Source organism: Carcharhinus amblyrhynchos, chromosome 13 (assembly GCF_965287045.1).
Source record: "Carcharhinus amblyrhynchos chromosome 13, sCarAmb.v2.hapA, whole genome shotgun sequence".
Lineage (NCBI taxonomy): Eukaryota > Metazoa > Chordata > Chondrichthyes > Carcharhiniformes > Carcharhinidae > Carcharhinus > Carcharhinus amblyrhynchos.
Window position 1 is genome coordinate 25,086,926 of NC_137336.1, and position 15,240 is coordinate 25,102,165.

Genomic DNA, 15,240 nt, shown 5'->3' on the forward strand with positions numbered 1-15,240 from the left:
TACTCAAGGAGTAGTAAGGCCGTGGAATGCCCTGCCTGAACTCACCAACATTAAGGGCATTTAAATGGTCATTGGATAAACATATGGATGATGTTGGAATAGTGTAGGTGAGATGGGCTTTAGATTGGTTTCACAGGTTGGCACAACATCGGGAGCCAGAGGGCCTATACTGTAACCCTAACCCTAACCCTAATGTTCTATGTTGTACCTCTGACTTGTGCCTTGTAGTTGGTGGACAGGTTTCTGGGAGTCAGGAAATGGAGTTACTTTTCTCTTGGAGAGGCAAATAACTTGGAGAAATTTTTGAGGAGTCCACAATAGGTCATACTTTTCCACAAATTTCTACCTTCACAGGAAGGATGAGTGCATTGATGAAGAATCAAACACAGCTGGCAACCAAGTCCATACTAGCTCTGACCAATTTATTGCATGTTCAATCCATCAGTGTAAATAGGATGGAAGAAATCAGCCCATTAAGGTGCAGTAAAGTACCATCCAGCTGTTGCTTGCAAGGATGTGCCATGGGCCACAAATGGGAAGATGGAGCAGTGCAATCCCTGTTCAAAATGTTATATTCCTCAACCCTTGCTCCCTCCTCATTCAGAGTCTCACATGCTCTCACAGAGGCAGGGAGGGGGGAACCTGATAGAGGTTTACAAGGTCATGACAGGCTTGGATAGAGTGGACAGTCAGAGTCTTTTTCCCAGGATCAAAGGATCAATTACTCAGGAGCATTGGTTGAAACTGAGAGGCGGAAACTTTAAAAGAGGTAAAAAGGGCAGGTTTTTCACACAAAGAGTGGTCGATGCCCATCTGCATAGAAACATGAATAGCTGTGAATAGAGGAATATGGACCACGTAAAGGCAAGAGAATATTAGATTTGGAGACATTTGTATTGGTGGGCTGAAGGGCCTGTTCCTGTGCTATAATGTTTTTTGTCCTTTGTTCATGTGCTTCCTGTTCTATAGCTGAGGCTACCCTTGCACAGGTGCAGCTGCGGTAGTCTTTGGTGGGGCCTACAGGAGTTCAAAAACCCCAGAGGACATTGACCATTTCTAGCTGAGCAGTCAGAGCAAGGAAAGGAATATCTTACCTCGAGATCTACTGAATCCTCGTGGGCAACAATACGGACAAATGATATGAACATACAAATTAGAAGCAGTAGCTAGCCTGTAGGCCCTTGAGTTTGCTCCACCTTTTAATAAGCTCACTGCTGACCTGATTCAAACCTCAACTCCAACTTCCCGCCTACCCACACTAAGTTCACCCCCAAGCTTTAAAATAATTTATCTGCCTTTACTTTAAAGTTATTCAAAGACTCTGCTTTCACTGCATTTTTAGGAGGAGAATTTCAAAGATTCATGACCCTCAGAGAGAAAAAGAAATTTCCTCAGCCATGTCTTTCCAAGAAAATACCTGTACTCAATGGGAAAGTGGTAAATTTAGAAGATTTGTATTTCCGCGGAATGTTACTGTTTGGCTCCTTATATTTCAATACAGAAAATGGAAAGCAGATCTGCTGTCTGACCCCTTGGTGGGAAATAATGGACAGAACAGGAGAACAACTGAGAGAGAAAGAAAATCGTTCTCAAACCATCATGGGAACAGAGTGATGGGGAGGAAAGTTTTCAACATGTTTTCACAAGATTTTTCATTTTATTGCAGGATGGTCACGACAGTTGCATACTTTGGCCTGACTTTGAATACACCCAATTTCCAGGGTGATGACTATTTGAACTGTTTCTTCTCTGCTGCCATCGAAGTTCCAGCCTGTATTGTATCTTGGATTTTACTCCACAGGTTTTCTCGAAAATTCAGCATTTCAGGCATACTCTTCCTTGGTGGAGCTGTCCTTTTCTTCATCCCGCTCATACCTTCAAGTAATTTTTCACAGTGCGACTAAAATAGTTGCAAACTGTCTATATAAATATTTCAAAGCTAGATCTCATGAGTGAAAGAACAATAGTTCAAATGCAACATATAGTATAGGGCTAACGGGAGGACTTTGAATAGTGTGGATGAACAGAGGGATCTAGGTGTATGTGTACATAAATCCCTGAAAGTTGGGAATCAAGTAGATAAGGTTGTTAAGAAGGCGTACGGTGTCTTGGCGTTTATTGGCAGGGGGATTGAATTTAGGAGTCGCAGCGTCATGTTGCAACTGTACACGACTCTGGTGCGGCCGCACTTGGAGTACTGTGTGCAGTTCTGGTCCCCACATTACAAGAAGGATGTGGAGGCTTTGGAGAGGGTGCAGAGGAGGTTTACTAGGATGTTGCCTGGTATGGTGGGGAGGTCCTATGAGGAGAGACTGAGGGATTTAGGGTTGTTTTCGTTGGAAAGAAGGCGGCTAAGAGGGGATCTTATTGAAACATATAAGATGATTAGAGGTTTAGATAGGGTGGATAGTGATAGCCTTTTTCCTCGGATGGAGAAAGCTAGCACGAGGGGGCATGGCTTTAAATTAAGGGGGGGTAGCTACAGGACGGATGTCAGGGGTAGGTTCTTTACCCAGCGGGTGGTGAGGGATTGGAATGCCCTGCCTGCTGCAGTTGTAAATGCGCCTAGTTTGGGGGCGTTTAAGAGATCTATGGATAGATTTATGGACGAAAAGGCATTGGTATAGGCTAGTGGGTCATTGTTTTTGTAACTGGTCGGCACAACATCGTGGGCCGAAGGGCCTGTTCTGCGCTGTAATGTTCTATGTTCTATGTTCTATGTTCTATATCATTCCAATAAGTGGACAGGCGGCCAATAGCGGGATGGTTTAACAATTCTGGATCAGATTCATTGACAGAAAAGACAAGGTGGCTTGATCTCTGCAGGTTGTGTTAACAATCACCTCTCCTTCAGCCCAAGTCCTCTTCCAACATTACTTTCCCTTCCCGAGTATGTGTTTATGTACCTTATCTCTGGGACAATTGGATAGCTCATCCCAACCGTTCATTGAGTGAAGTATTCATACTCAATTGCCCAAATTGGACCTCTCCCATTCTAGCCCCTTTTCTATCAGGCCATTCCTCCCTTATCCTTATACACATCTAGCTATCTTCTTTCAGACAGATTGTCTTAAGATATGTGGATATAAAGTTACTTCACATCAGGTCCAGGAATGGATATTCTAAGGGCTGTGCCTGGATGATAACCTTGGCAGAGATAAGGGGTCTATTGTGTCTTGTGTCTGTATTGGTGCTGGTAGGCTGCAATCAAATCTTTGTTAATAAGGAAAAAGACAAAGCAAGAATCATTTCTATAATGTTCAATTGATTTCTTTAGATATTATGTTTAGGATATAAGAGAGCTATTTCTTTCAGTGGTGCAATCCTTAATGGGTTTTAACATTCTGACACTGTTTTACATAGAATCTATAGAATCCCTACAGCGCAGAAGGAGGTATTCAGCCCATCGACTCTGCACCGACCACAACTCCACCCAGGCCCTATTCCTGTAACCCCACATATTCACCCTGCTCATCCCCAGACACTAAGGTCAAATGAGCATGGCCAAGCAACCTGATCCACACATACAAAGAACAACCCAGCACGGGAAACAGGCCCTTCGGCCCAACGAGCCCACGCCGCCGCATCACCCTACACCTATTCTACCCTGCATGCCTACGAATGGAACCCCTAACTTAGCCAGATTCAGGGGAGAATAGTGTCAATTTGGTAAAACCAATCAGCCTAAGAGCACATCTTTGGGGTGTGGGAGGAAACCGGAGCGCCTGGAGGAAACCCACGCAACCACAGGGAGAATGCGCAAACTCCCACAGACACAGGCCCAAATCCATGTATCTGCACAGCTAGCAGTGCTAGTCACCAAGCTGTTGCGGTGCCCGTCTACCGGTCCAGGATCAAGCACACACACCGACATGAAGTACTAGGCCACTCCCGGAACCTCCAAGAGCAGCCCACGCATGACCCACTGTGTGCATGCCCCTTGTTTGACAACGAGGTGGACCTCCACCTGCAGAATAAAAGACAAAAACGTTAATCTTACAAGCCTGCTTTTCCGGTGTCTCCCGAGGTTCTAAACTTATTTAATAGCCCCTACCATAACCCTCCATCCTCGTTTCACTCATGTGTCTATCTGACTGAACCTTAAAAGAGTCCAACATTCCTGCCTCCACCACCCTACTTGGTAGCGCGTTCCATAACCCCACAACTCTCTGCGTAAAGAACCTTCCTCTCACTTCCAAATTATACCTCTCCCCCCTCACCCTTAAATCATGACCTGTCGTGTTTGTACCCAGTCTAGGGAGCAGTCTCTCACTATTAACTCTATCTATTCCCTTCAGTATCTTATATACCTCTATCATGTTCCCCCTCAATCTCCGTCTTTCCAAGGAGAATAGTCCCAGTTTCTCCAACCTTTCCTCGTAACCCAGCCCCTCCATGCCAGGCAACGTCCTGGTAAACCTCCTCTGCACCCTTTCCAGAGCCTCCACGTCCTTCCGGTAGTAAGGTGACCAGAACTGGACGCAGTACTCCAAATGCGGTCTAACCAACGTTCTATACAACTGAAGCATTAGACGGCAGCTTTTATACTCTATACCCCTTCCTATAAAGGCTAACATTCCATAAGCCTTCCTAACAACCTTCTCCACTTGTGACGCAACCTTCATGGATTTGTGAACCTGCACTCCCAGGTCCCTCTGTATGTCCATACTCCTAATCGGCCTACCTTTTATCACATAGCTCCTCTCTGCATTATTCCTTCCAAAATGCATCACCTCGCATTTGTCAGGATTAAATTCCATCTGCCACCTATCTGCCCAATGCACCAACCTATCTATATCCTGTTGTATCACCTGACAATCCAGTTCAGTACCCGCCAACCCTGCCATCTTGGTGTCATCCGCAAACTTGCTGATCACACCACCTACGCTCTCTTCCAAGTCATTTATGTATACTACAAAGAGGAGAGGTCCCAGTACTGAGCCCTGCGGCACACCACTGGTCACTGGCCTCCAGCCCGACAAGGTCCCCTCCACAACTACCCTCTGTCTCCTATTACCCAGCCAGTTCTCAATCCACCTAGCTACCTGACCTCGTATCCCATGTGCCTTAACCTTTTCTACCAGCCTACCATGAGGGACTTTGTCAAACGCCTTACTGAAATCCATATAGATGACATCAACGGCTCTCCCATCGTCAACCGTTTTTGTCACCTCCTCAAAGAATTCCACCAGGTTCGTAAGGCAAGACCTCCCTCTAACAAAGCCATGTTGCGTATCCCTAATCAGATCGCAACGCTCCAAATGCTCATACGTCCTACCCCTAAGTATTTTTTCCATTAATTTCCCTACCACCGATGTCAAACTCACCGGTCTATAATTTCCAGGGTTATCCCTACTACCTTTTTTGAACAGCGGGACCACATTTGCTACCCATCTTTGGACTGTGGAAGGAAACCAGAGCCCCCGAAGGAAACCCACACAGACACGTGGAGAAAGTGTAAACACCTCACAGACAGTGACCCGAGGCTGGAATTGAACTCAGGTCCCTGGTCCTGTGAGGCAGCAGTGCTAACTACTGCAAACAATGGAGATTCACCACAGCTTCAGCCATCTTTGTTGTCTATAAAGATGGCATACTGGGAAAAGAAGAGTAAAACTGTGGGTGACTAACACGAAGCCAGTCCTGTCATGCTTTACCCAGCAGGAGCATTGGCAAAAGAGCTCAATTGCCAAACTATATTTTCATCCCAAGTTGCAAAAGTAGCCTGTCCCCTATTAAGCCACAAGTCAGGAGTGTGAAGGAAAACTCTCGACTTGTCTGGAGAGTGCAGCTCCAACAATACTCAAGAACATTGACACCATCCAGGACAATGCAGCCCGTTTGATTGGCACTACATTCACCACATTCAACATTCATTCCCTCCACCGTCAATGCAAAGTGGCAGCAGTCTGTACCATTTACAAGATGCACTGCCGCAAATCACAAAAGCACCTTCGACAATACCTTGCAAACCTGTGATAACTACCATGCAGAAGGACATGGGAACACTGCATCCTGCAGATTCCCCTCCCAGCCACATGACCTGCAACCGTGTAGCCATCCCTTCATTGTCACTGGGTCAAAATCCTGGAACTGCCTCCTGACAGCACATGGGTGTACCTACAAAACATCAATCTTAACTTTTAAAAAGACAGATCACCACCATCTTCTCAAGAGCAATTAGAAATGGGCATTAATGCTGGTCTTGTCAGCATCACGCACTTCCCTTTAAAAACAAAGAAGTAACCTTATATGTTATCCAAGAATGATAATATGAACCTGGTGAAACAACTTTTTTGCAATCAAATGTCATAGCTGGGGCCTTCACTCTCTTAAAATATGATATATGATATTGTGCATTATATCTGGACCTTATATGTTGTTCATCCATCGTCATTGATGAGGACCTTGACACCATTAGTCATTTTGAGGCTGGATGCTGTGTGTCCGAAGATGACTGACTAGGCCAATTTGGGCATGGAATGTCCTGGCACATATTGGACAGACTTGTGTAGACACTGTAGTTGTTGCGCTGGTGGCTCTGGACTTGCGCAGCTCGCGCTTCAGTTGTGCTTCAGCATTGCACCTTGTTTCATAAGCTTGACAGCCCTTGTGGATGAGGCAGCGCCAGGTAGGGCGGTTTTGTGCCAGCATTTCCCAGGTGGTCGTGTCTGTGTTAAGCGACTTCAGGGTGGCCTTGAATGTGTCTTTGTAATGTTTCTTCTGCCCTCCATGTGAGTGTCTTCCAGCAGAGAGTTCCCCAAAAAGGAGCTGCTTGGGATTGCGCTCGCCTGGCATACGGATGGTATGACCTGCCCACCAGGTCTGCCCTCTCATCAGCAGTGTGTGGACTGATGGTAGACTTGCTCTAGAGAGAACTTCAGTGTCGGGTACTTTGTCTTGCCATCTGATGCATAATATTCTGTGAAGACAAGTCATGTGGACATGATTGAGCTGTCTTGCATGTCTTCGACACACAGTCCATGTTTCACAGGCATATAGGAGGGTAGTGAATACCGTGATGCTGTAGACCTTCAGTTTTGTTGCTGGGCTGATTCCTCAACATTCCCATATACTGGAGCGCAGTCTACCGAAAGCAGAACTTGCCTTTGCTATTCTGCAGTTAACTTCTGCATCAATAGTCACTGCTTGGGAGAGGGTGCTGCCAAGATAAGTGAACTGGTCCACTGTCTGTAGTTTCTGCCCTTTGATTGTGATTATGGGTTCTGTGTATTGTGCATGAGGAACAGGCTGGTGCATGACTTTGATCTTTTCAATGTTGATGGCAAGTCCAAAGTTGTCACAAGCCATGGAAAATTTGTCCATACTGACTTGCATCTCTGGCTCTGAGCCAGTATACAGGGCGCAGTCATCGGCAAAGAGGGAGTCTCTCAGAACAGTCTCGTCCGCTTTGGTAATAGCTTGAAGTCTCCAGGTTGAAGAGCTGCTCATCCACTCTGTACTTGAACTGATTCCAGCAACACTGGAAGGCATCATTCAGCATGGCAGTAAACATCATACTGAACGGTGTGGGTGCGAGCACACAGTCTTGTTTGACGCCACTGTGACTGGGAATGCCTCAGAGGATTCTCTGCCATCCAGTACTCTGGCCATCATGCCATTGTGTAACTGACGTACCATCTGAATGAATTTGGGGGGGGCAGCCAAATTTTAACACGATCCTCCACAGGCCTTGTCCGCTGACAGTGTTGAAAGCTTTTGCGAGAGCAACAAAGATTGTGTAGAGCTTGCGATTCTGCTCCTGACACTTCTCAAGTTGGCGCGCGACAAAAAATCATGTCAATAGTCCCAGGACCTTTGCGGAAGCCACACTGTGACTCTGGAAGCAGGCTCAGCTCCAGATGAGTGACCAGATGATTTAGCAGGACTCTTATGAGGGGTTTTCCTGTGATGGAGAGCAGCAAGATTCCTCAGTGGGTGTCGCATACTTGCCGATTGCCTTCCTCTTGTAGAGATATACGATGGAAGCATCTTTAAGTTCCTGGGGAATGGATCCTTGCTTCCTAAAGGACTGGAACAACTCGGTGAGCTTCTCGATGCATACATGTCCAGCAGCTTTGTAGATCTCTGCGGGTATGGCGTCTGCCCCTGGGGTTTTGCCACTGGATAGCTGGCCGACAGCTTTCATGACTTTGGCTACTACCGGTGGGTCATCCATGGCACTGTTGATATCAGCCTGGGTAATCCTGTCTATCGCCTCATCATTAATAGATGATGGTCAATTGAGGACGGCTTCAAAGTGTTCAGCCCATCTCTGCAGGATCTGAGCCCTCTCTGTAATGAGAGTTGTACCATCTGTTACTCAGGAGGGGGAGCTCCCGAGAGATTGAAGTCTGTAGAGAGTGTTGAGGGCTTCATAGAACTGTTTCAAGTCGTTTCTGTCAGCATATGCCTGTACTTTATCTGTTTTGGCGCTCAGCCAGGCATCCTGCATTTTATGCAGTTTATTCTGGACTGTCCTGCGAGCACTGGTAAAGGCGTTTTTCTTGGCAGCTGATGATGGGTCATTCTGACAGGTACAATGAAGATGGTGCTTTTCAATAAGTAGAGCCTGTATCTCCTCATCATTCTCATCGAACCAGTCATGCTGCTTGTTGGTAGAGGGCCTGAGCATCTTCAGTGCAGATGTATGGACAGCATCCCTGAAGCATTCCCAGTCTTCCTCAGCACTGCCTGCGAGGTGTAGGTCAGCAAGCTTGGTTTTTAAGTCTTCAACCAGTGCTGAAGCTATGCTGGGGTTCTTTAGCTTGGCCGTATTGATTCTTTTCATAACCTTGCTTCCTTGTGGTGTCCTCTTGGGTCTGATGCAGAGCATCATTTTGGAGACAATGAGCCTGTGATCTATCCAGCAGTCAGCACCACACATGGTCTTGGTCACTCTGACATCTTGCCTGTCTTTTCTCCTGACAATGACATTGTTAATAAGATGCCAATGCTTAGAGTGAGAGTGCATCCAGGAGGTCTTGTTATGGGTAGGCAGGTGGAGGGTTGTGTTGGTGATGAGGAGGTCGTGTGCTGCACAGGTCTTCGGTAAGATTAGGTGTTACTGTTACACTTGCCCATCCATGCCTCCCAATGACTCCCAGCCAGATTGCAGAGTCACACCCTACTCTTGCATTGAAGTCGCCAAGCAAGATCAGCTTGTCGGTACTGCTCACTGCTGATAGTAGGGCATCTAGTTCTTCATAGAACTTGTCTTTTGTCTCATCCAGGTTGTTCATTGTGGGGGCATAGGCACTGATCAGGGTGGCTTGACATGTGTTCTGTAGCGGAAGCTGTAATGCCATAAGCTGGTCGTTCACGTCCTTAAGGAGACTAGCAAGTTTCCGAACAAGGTGACTCCTGATGGCGAATCCAACTCCAGCATCACAACACTCATCGCTGCTGCGACCGCTCCAGAAAAAAAAGTGTATCCACCTCCAGTTTCGGTCAACTGACCTACTTTGGCAAGACGAGTTTCACTCAGGCTGCAATGTCAATGTTGTATCTTGCAAGCTGCCTCTCAACTAAGGCTGTTCTTCTCTCTGGTCTGTCTACTATAGGGTTGTCCAAAAGTGTGTGTAAGTTCCAAGTGCCAATGGTGAGCGGTATCACCTTGTGTTTTATTTCGTTTGTTTGACCGCAAGATGAGATCCCTGCCAGCTGCAGTAAACTGGCCAGGGTGTAGTGAAGCAGACAATGTTTAGGGCACCTTTTCTAGCCCCTTCCTCATTTTGCGTTCCTGAAGTGGGCTGCGCAGTCGCCCAGGTAGACACCGAGTTTCACTGCTACTTCGGTCAGCAGAAAACGACCATTAGACCTGAGTTGCCTGTGTGCAGGTCCGTGACTACAGCTCCCAGTGTATCCGCACCTGCTGCTTTGTCACTCGCCCATCGTCACAGGACTTCAAGGATTGAACAGGACAATGATGATGATGATGATGGTGGTATCGAGACTAATGCTTGATTTGGATTAAAGTGAGGGAGAGTTGCGCAGCGTCAGCCTCACTCTCTCTTCCCAATTCCCATCTGGATCCAGTGGCAAGACAAGAGTTGAAGCGGCTGGAGGTGGAACTAGGCGCAGTGGATGACCAGGACGTCTTCTGTGTCTTGTCCTCTCTTCGTGTTCCACGACGCTTGCAGAGACTGCCTTCTTGACTGTTGGACCTTCCATTGGTCTCGTCCGCTCAATCTGCCAGAGTCTGTCTTCACATACTGGGATAAACATCTCCCTAGCTCACCGAGGGTTGAGACCTGTCAGCTACCCTCACCTGTTTTAGCCGGCTTGTCGAAGCCGTTGCCCGGAGTGTGGCCGCTGTCGCGTGCAAACAGTTAGGGGGAGCAGCAGGTGAGAGCTGAATGCCAGATGGGGACCAAAGGTGGACAAACCGCCCTGAAAAGGGTGCGACATGTCCCCCACCAGAGGTACTACCCCTCCCTGACAGCCCACACCTCCTTTAAAAACAGTAACCAAGTATTTTAAAAGTATAAAAAGTATAAAAGTATTTTATCCAAGAATGATAGTATGAAATTGGTGAAACAACTTTTTTGCTATCAATTGTCACCACTGGGGCCTTCACACACTTAGAATACGATATATAATATTTTGCATTATATCTGGGCCTTATATACATATTGTTGAATCAACATGTCTTTAAAATATGTCCCATGTGTCGCATGTGACCTGGATTAGACATTGTGCAGATTTCTGTACAGTGAAGGTTCACAAGATTGGTCCCTGAGATGATAGGGTTGTCCTACATTGAAAGGCTGAGTAATTTGAAACTATCATCAGGAATTTAGAAGGATGAAAGGTGACCTCACTGAAATATGGATGATTCTGTAGGTATTTGACAGAGTGGACACTGAGTTGTTGTTTCCCCTGGCTGGGGAATCAAGAACACGGGTAATACATAGGAGCAGAATTAGGCCACTCGGCCCGTCAAGTCTGGTCTGCCATTTAATTATGGCTGTTTTTTTCCTCATCCCCATTCTTCTGCCTTTTCCCCACAACACCGATCCCTTTATTAATCAAGAACCTATCTAACTCTGTCTTAAACGCACTCAATGACTTGGCCTCTACAGCCTTCTGCGGCAAGATGTTCCACAGATTCACCACTCCCAGGCTGAAGAAATTCCTCTTCATCTCTGTTTTAAAGGATCTTCTCTTTAGTCTGAGACTGTGCTAGTTCTAGTTTTTCCTATGAGTGGAAATATCCTCTCCACATCCACTCAATCCAGGCTCACAGGATCCTGTAAGCTTCAATAAGATGCCCCCTCATCCTTCTAAACTCCAGTGAGTACAGACCCAGAGTCCTCAACCGTTCCTCATACGACAAGCTCTTCATTCCAGGGATCATTCTTGTGAACCTCCTCTGGACCTTTTCCATGGCCAGCACATTCTTCCTTAGTTACTGGGCCCAAAACTGCTCACAATACTTCAAATGGAGTCTGACCAGAGTTTTATACAGCCTCAGAAATACATCCCTGCTCTTGTATTCACCGACCACAATCTCAACCAAGCCCTATCCCCATAATCCCATGCATTTACCTTAGCTAGTCCCCCAATACTAAGGGGCAATTTAGCATGGCCAATACATCTAACCCACACATCTTTGGACTGTGGGAGGAAACTGAGCAGACACAGGGAGAATGTGTGTGCAAACTCTGGGGCGGCACAGTGGTTAGCACTACTGCCTCATAGCACCAGGGCCCCTGGTTCAATTCCGACCTTGGGTGACTGCCTGTGTAGAGCTTGCACATTTTCTCCGTGTCTGGGTGGGTTTCCTCTGGGCGGTCCAGTTTCTTCCCACAGTCCAAATATGTGCGGGTTAGATTAATTGGCTGTGCTAAATTGCTCCTTAATGTCAGAGGGATTAGAAGGGTAAATATGTGGGGTTATGAATGTAGGATAGGATGGGTGGGATTGTTGTTGGTGCAGGCTCGATGGGCCAAAAGGCCTCCTTCTGCACTGTAGTTATTCTATGATTCCACAAGGACAGTGGCCCAAGCCAGGAATTGAACCCAGGTCCCTGGCACTGTGAGGCAATAGTGCTAACCACATTGCCACCATGCCATCTTTGGAATTCTCCACTGCCGAGATGCACCATCATTGATTACGTTTAAGGGTGGAGCTGATATATATTTGGCTTCCTAGAAAATTAAGGGACATGGGGAGCACATGGGGAAATGGAGTTGAGGACCATGCTCACATGTAAGGGGCAGCCAGGTCAATGGCCACATTGTCCATTTCTGTCCCTATTTCTTGGCCAGAATGCTCCAGCCACGCTCACTGCCAAGATCTCCTTATCCTACTTGAATTCAATGGACTTTTGGCTGATGGCTCTCATCACGGCAGGAGCTGAAAATCCCAGCCCTTCTGTTAATGTGTTCTTGCATTCTTGTAGACCATTGCACCTTACATGAAGAATTAAATGTTTTTCTTCTCTCTAGATTTTTCAGTGCTTGCTATCGTGCTGGTGATGATTGGAAAATTTGGAATCACATGTGCCTTCATCATGATTTACGTCTACAATACTGAGCTGTACCCAACTTCTGTAAAACACATGGGTGTGGGAATGAGCTCAACAGCCGCGAGGTTTGGCACTATCGTCTCACCTTACATCTTCTATATTGGTAAGTCAGCAGCCTAACTTCTGTACGCTTCAGTGAGAAGTTCAGAAGCAGCACCAGGCTTACCTAAAAATTAGGTGTCAAACTGCTACAGCAGGATTACTTGCATGGCAAAAAGTGGAAATATGTTACAGACAAAGCGAAGTGATCCTTCAATCAAAAGGGTGATATCAAAATTCTGCAGCCCTGCCACATCAAGTCATAGAACCCTGACAGTGCAGAAGGAGATTTGCCATCTCGATTTTGCCCCTCGCCTGAGGTGGGGTGCTCCTTAGGTTAAATCACCACCAGTCATCTCTGCCCCTCAAAGAGGTGAAGAGCCTACAGTCATCTGCAACTATAGTGACTGTGCTTTTACTTTAGTGTGCTTAAGGTTTAGGCAAATCGGCCACTGAACTCTATAATTTCCATTCCACGTTCGTTGTCTGTTATTGAAATTTATTTCATCACCATATCCTTTTTATTAAACGTATGCAGAAGTTGCCTTAAAACTCCAAGAAATAGTGGACTTGCGTTAGGTGCTAAGTAAAAATTTCAAACCTGACCCCAACCTACCTTGGACCCACCTGCTACTGGATTTAATGGAAGCAAGTCAGGATTTGAGAGACCAATTGGAGGCAGATCAGCCAATGAAATCTGTTAAGCAGGTTGCATGCCTCTACGAGTATTTTTCTCATCTTGACCAAATATCATCCAGAATGCCCACAACTCAGTCATTCTCGTAGCTAAAAGGAGGAGGGAAGGGTTGGAGGCATAGGATAGATGCCTTTATTGCACTGTGGGCCAGGAGGAGAAGGAGCCTGGAGCAGGAAGAGCACAACCCCAAAATATCTCATCCACCCCACAATCTATCATAAATATTAAGGACCTGCAGCCCCCTGAGCTCATGTTCCACCCACCCACATCCCCCCCCAACTAGTCTCCTCCCTCCAATGATCTCACCCACCCAGAACATTAGCTGAGTATCTAGATTAACAATATAGCGATTATACCACAAGGCTATTGCCTCCCCTATGCAATCGAGGTTCATCAGCCTACAGGTAGAATCTGATCATATGTTTCTGGATGACAACCATATTGCCCAAGAGTGAAATCAAGAAGGTGGCAATGGCTGCATTTTCTCGCGAATGCAGGACCTTTGATTGTTGACACATGGAATATCCATAACCAAGACAATGGCATTGTTGCAGCACAGGATTGTGGGCGTGATCATGTAATCATTCAATTATAAATAAAATCCTAATCTTGCTCTGAATCTTAATCTGTAGGGCTTTCCCAGAAATGTTGAGGGTAAAGCAAAGTAATTCCGGTCCAGTTCTGTTATTGTTGTTTTGGAACAAGTTTCCTGTCTCTTCATTGGGAAATGGGGCCTGATGAAAAGTTAAAAACAAGCAAGAGAAAACAAACTCCAAAAATAAAAATGAAAGGGTCCCCCCACACTATTTGAACATATTTACATTGTAAATGTTTGGAAGAGGATTGATGACATGACCTGTTTTATATGGACTGTCTATGGCTTTATTTGATATGTGGGTCTGCACCTTACAAGTTATGTATGTGCTGTGTTTTCTCAGGTATTTATCACAAGTTTCTGCCTTATATTCTGATTGGGAGTTTGACAATATTTGCAGCAGTTCTGGTCTTGTTTCTGCCTGAAACACTCAATGTTCCTCTCCCTCAAACCATTAACCAGATGCAGAAAATGAAGAGGTAAGTGTTTAAGATTTTTTAAGGCCGGAATTTTATCATCCTGCCTGCCATGGGAATTGGAGCAGGCAAGGGATGGGCCATTGAAAGGTCTGTTGAACTTAGAACATAAGAACATAAGAAATAGGAGTAGGAGTATGCCATCTAGCCCTTCGAGCCTGCCCCGCCATTCAATAAGATCATGGCTGATCTGAAGTGGATCAGTTCCACTTTCCCGCTCTCTCCCCATAACCCTTAATTCCCTTGTCTATCAAAAACTTATTTACCCTTGACTTAAATATATTTAGCGAGGTAGCCTCCACCGCTTCAACGGGCAGAGAATTCCAGAGATTCACCACCCTTTGAGTGAAGAAGTTCCTCCTCAACTCCGATCTAAACTGCACCCCCCTTATCTTGAGGCTGTGCCCTCGAGTCCTGCTATCCTTTCTGAGCGGGAAGAATCTCTCTACCTCTACCCTATCCATCCCTTTCATTATACGTCTCTATAAGATCCCCCCTCATCCTTCTAAAGTCCAACAAGTACAGACCCAGTCTATTTAGTCTCTCTTCATAGTCCAACCCCCTCATCTCTGGTATCAGCCTAGTGAACCTCCTCTGCACTCCCTCCAAGGCCAATATATCTTTCCGCAAGTGCGGCGACCAAAACTGCACACAGTACTCCAGCTGCGGCCTCACCAGTACCCTGTACAGTTGCAACAAGACTTCAACTTGGGTGGGATTTTATGATTTTAGGACAAGTGAGGCTGTAAAATCATGCCTGAGACCTTTTTCTAAATTTTTTGCTGCAAACAGTGAGTTTCACGTACATAAGGCTTTCAATGTAGAAAATATCCCAGCATATTTCATAGAGGAGAAAGGAAGGAAGTTCCTGTCTGTTGATGGCTGCCACCTGAAAGATTAA

General features: G+C 46.1%; 1 protein-coding gene across 1 annotated transcript in view; it reads left to right on the forward strand.

Annotated features, from left to right (window-relative positions):
• The window catches only part of LOC145351652 (organic cation/carnitine transporter 2-like), a 68,248-nt gene that overhangs the window by 23,062 nt on the left and 29,946 nt on the right, over positions 1 to 15,240 (forward strand). Inside the window, exons 5-7 of the mRNA XM_080201212.1 lie at positions 1,667 to 1,881; positions 12,453 to 12,635; positions 14,207 to 14,342. Coding sequence (XP_080057338.1) covers positions 1,667 to 1,881; positions 12,453 to 12,635; positions 14,207 to 14,342 — 534 coding nt within the window. The remainder of the gene's footprint in view (positions 1 to 1,666; positions 1,882 to 12,452; positions 12,636 to 14,206; positions 14,343 to 15,240) is intronic.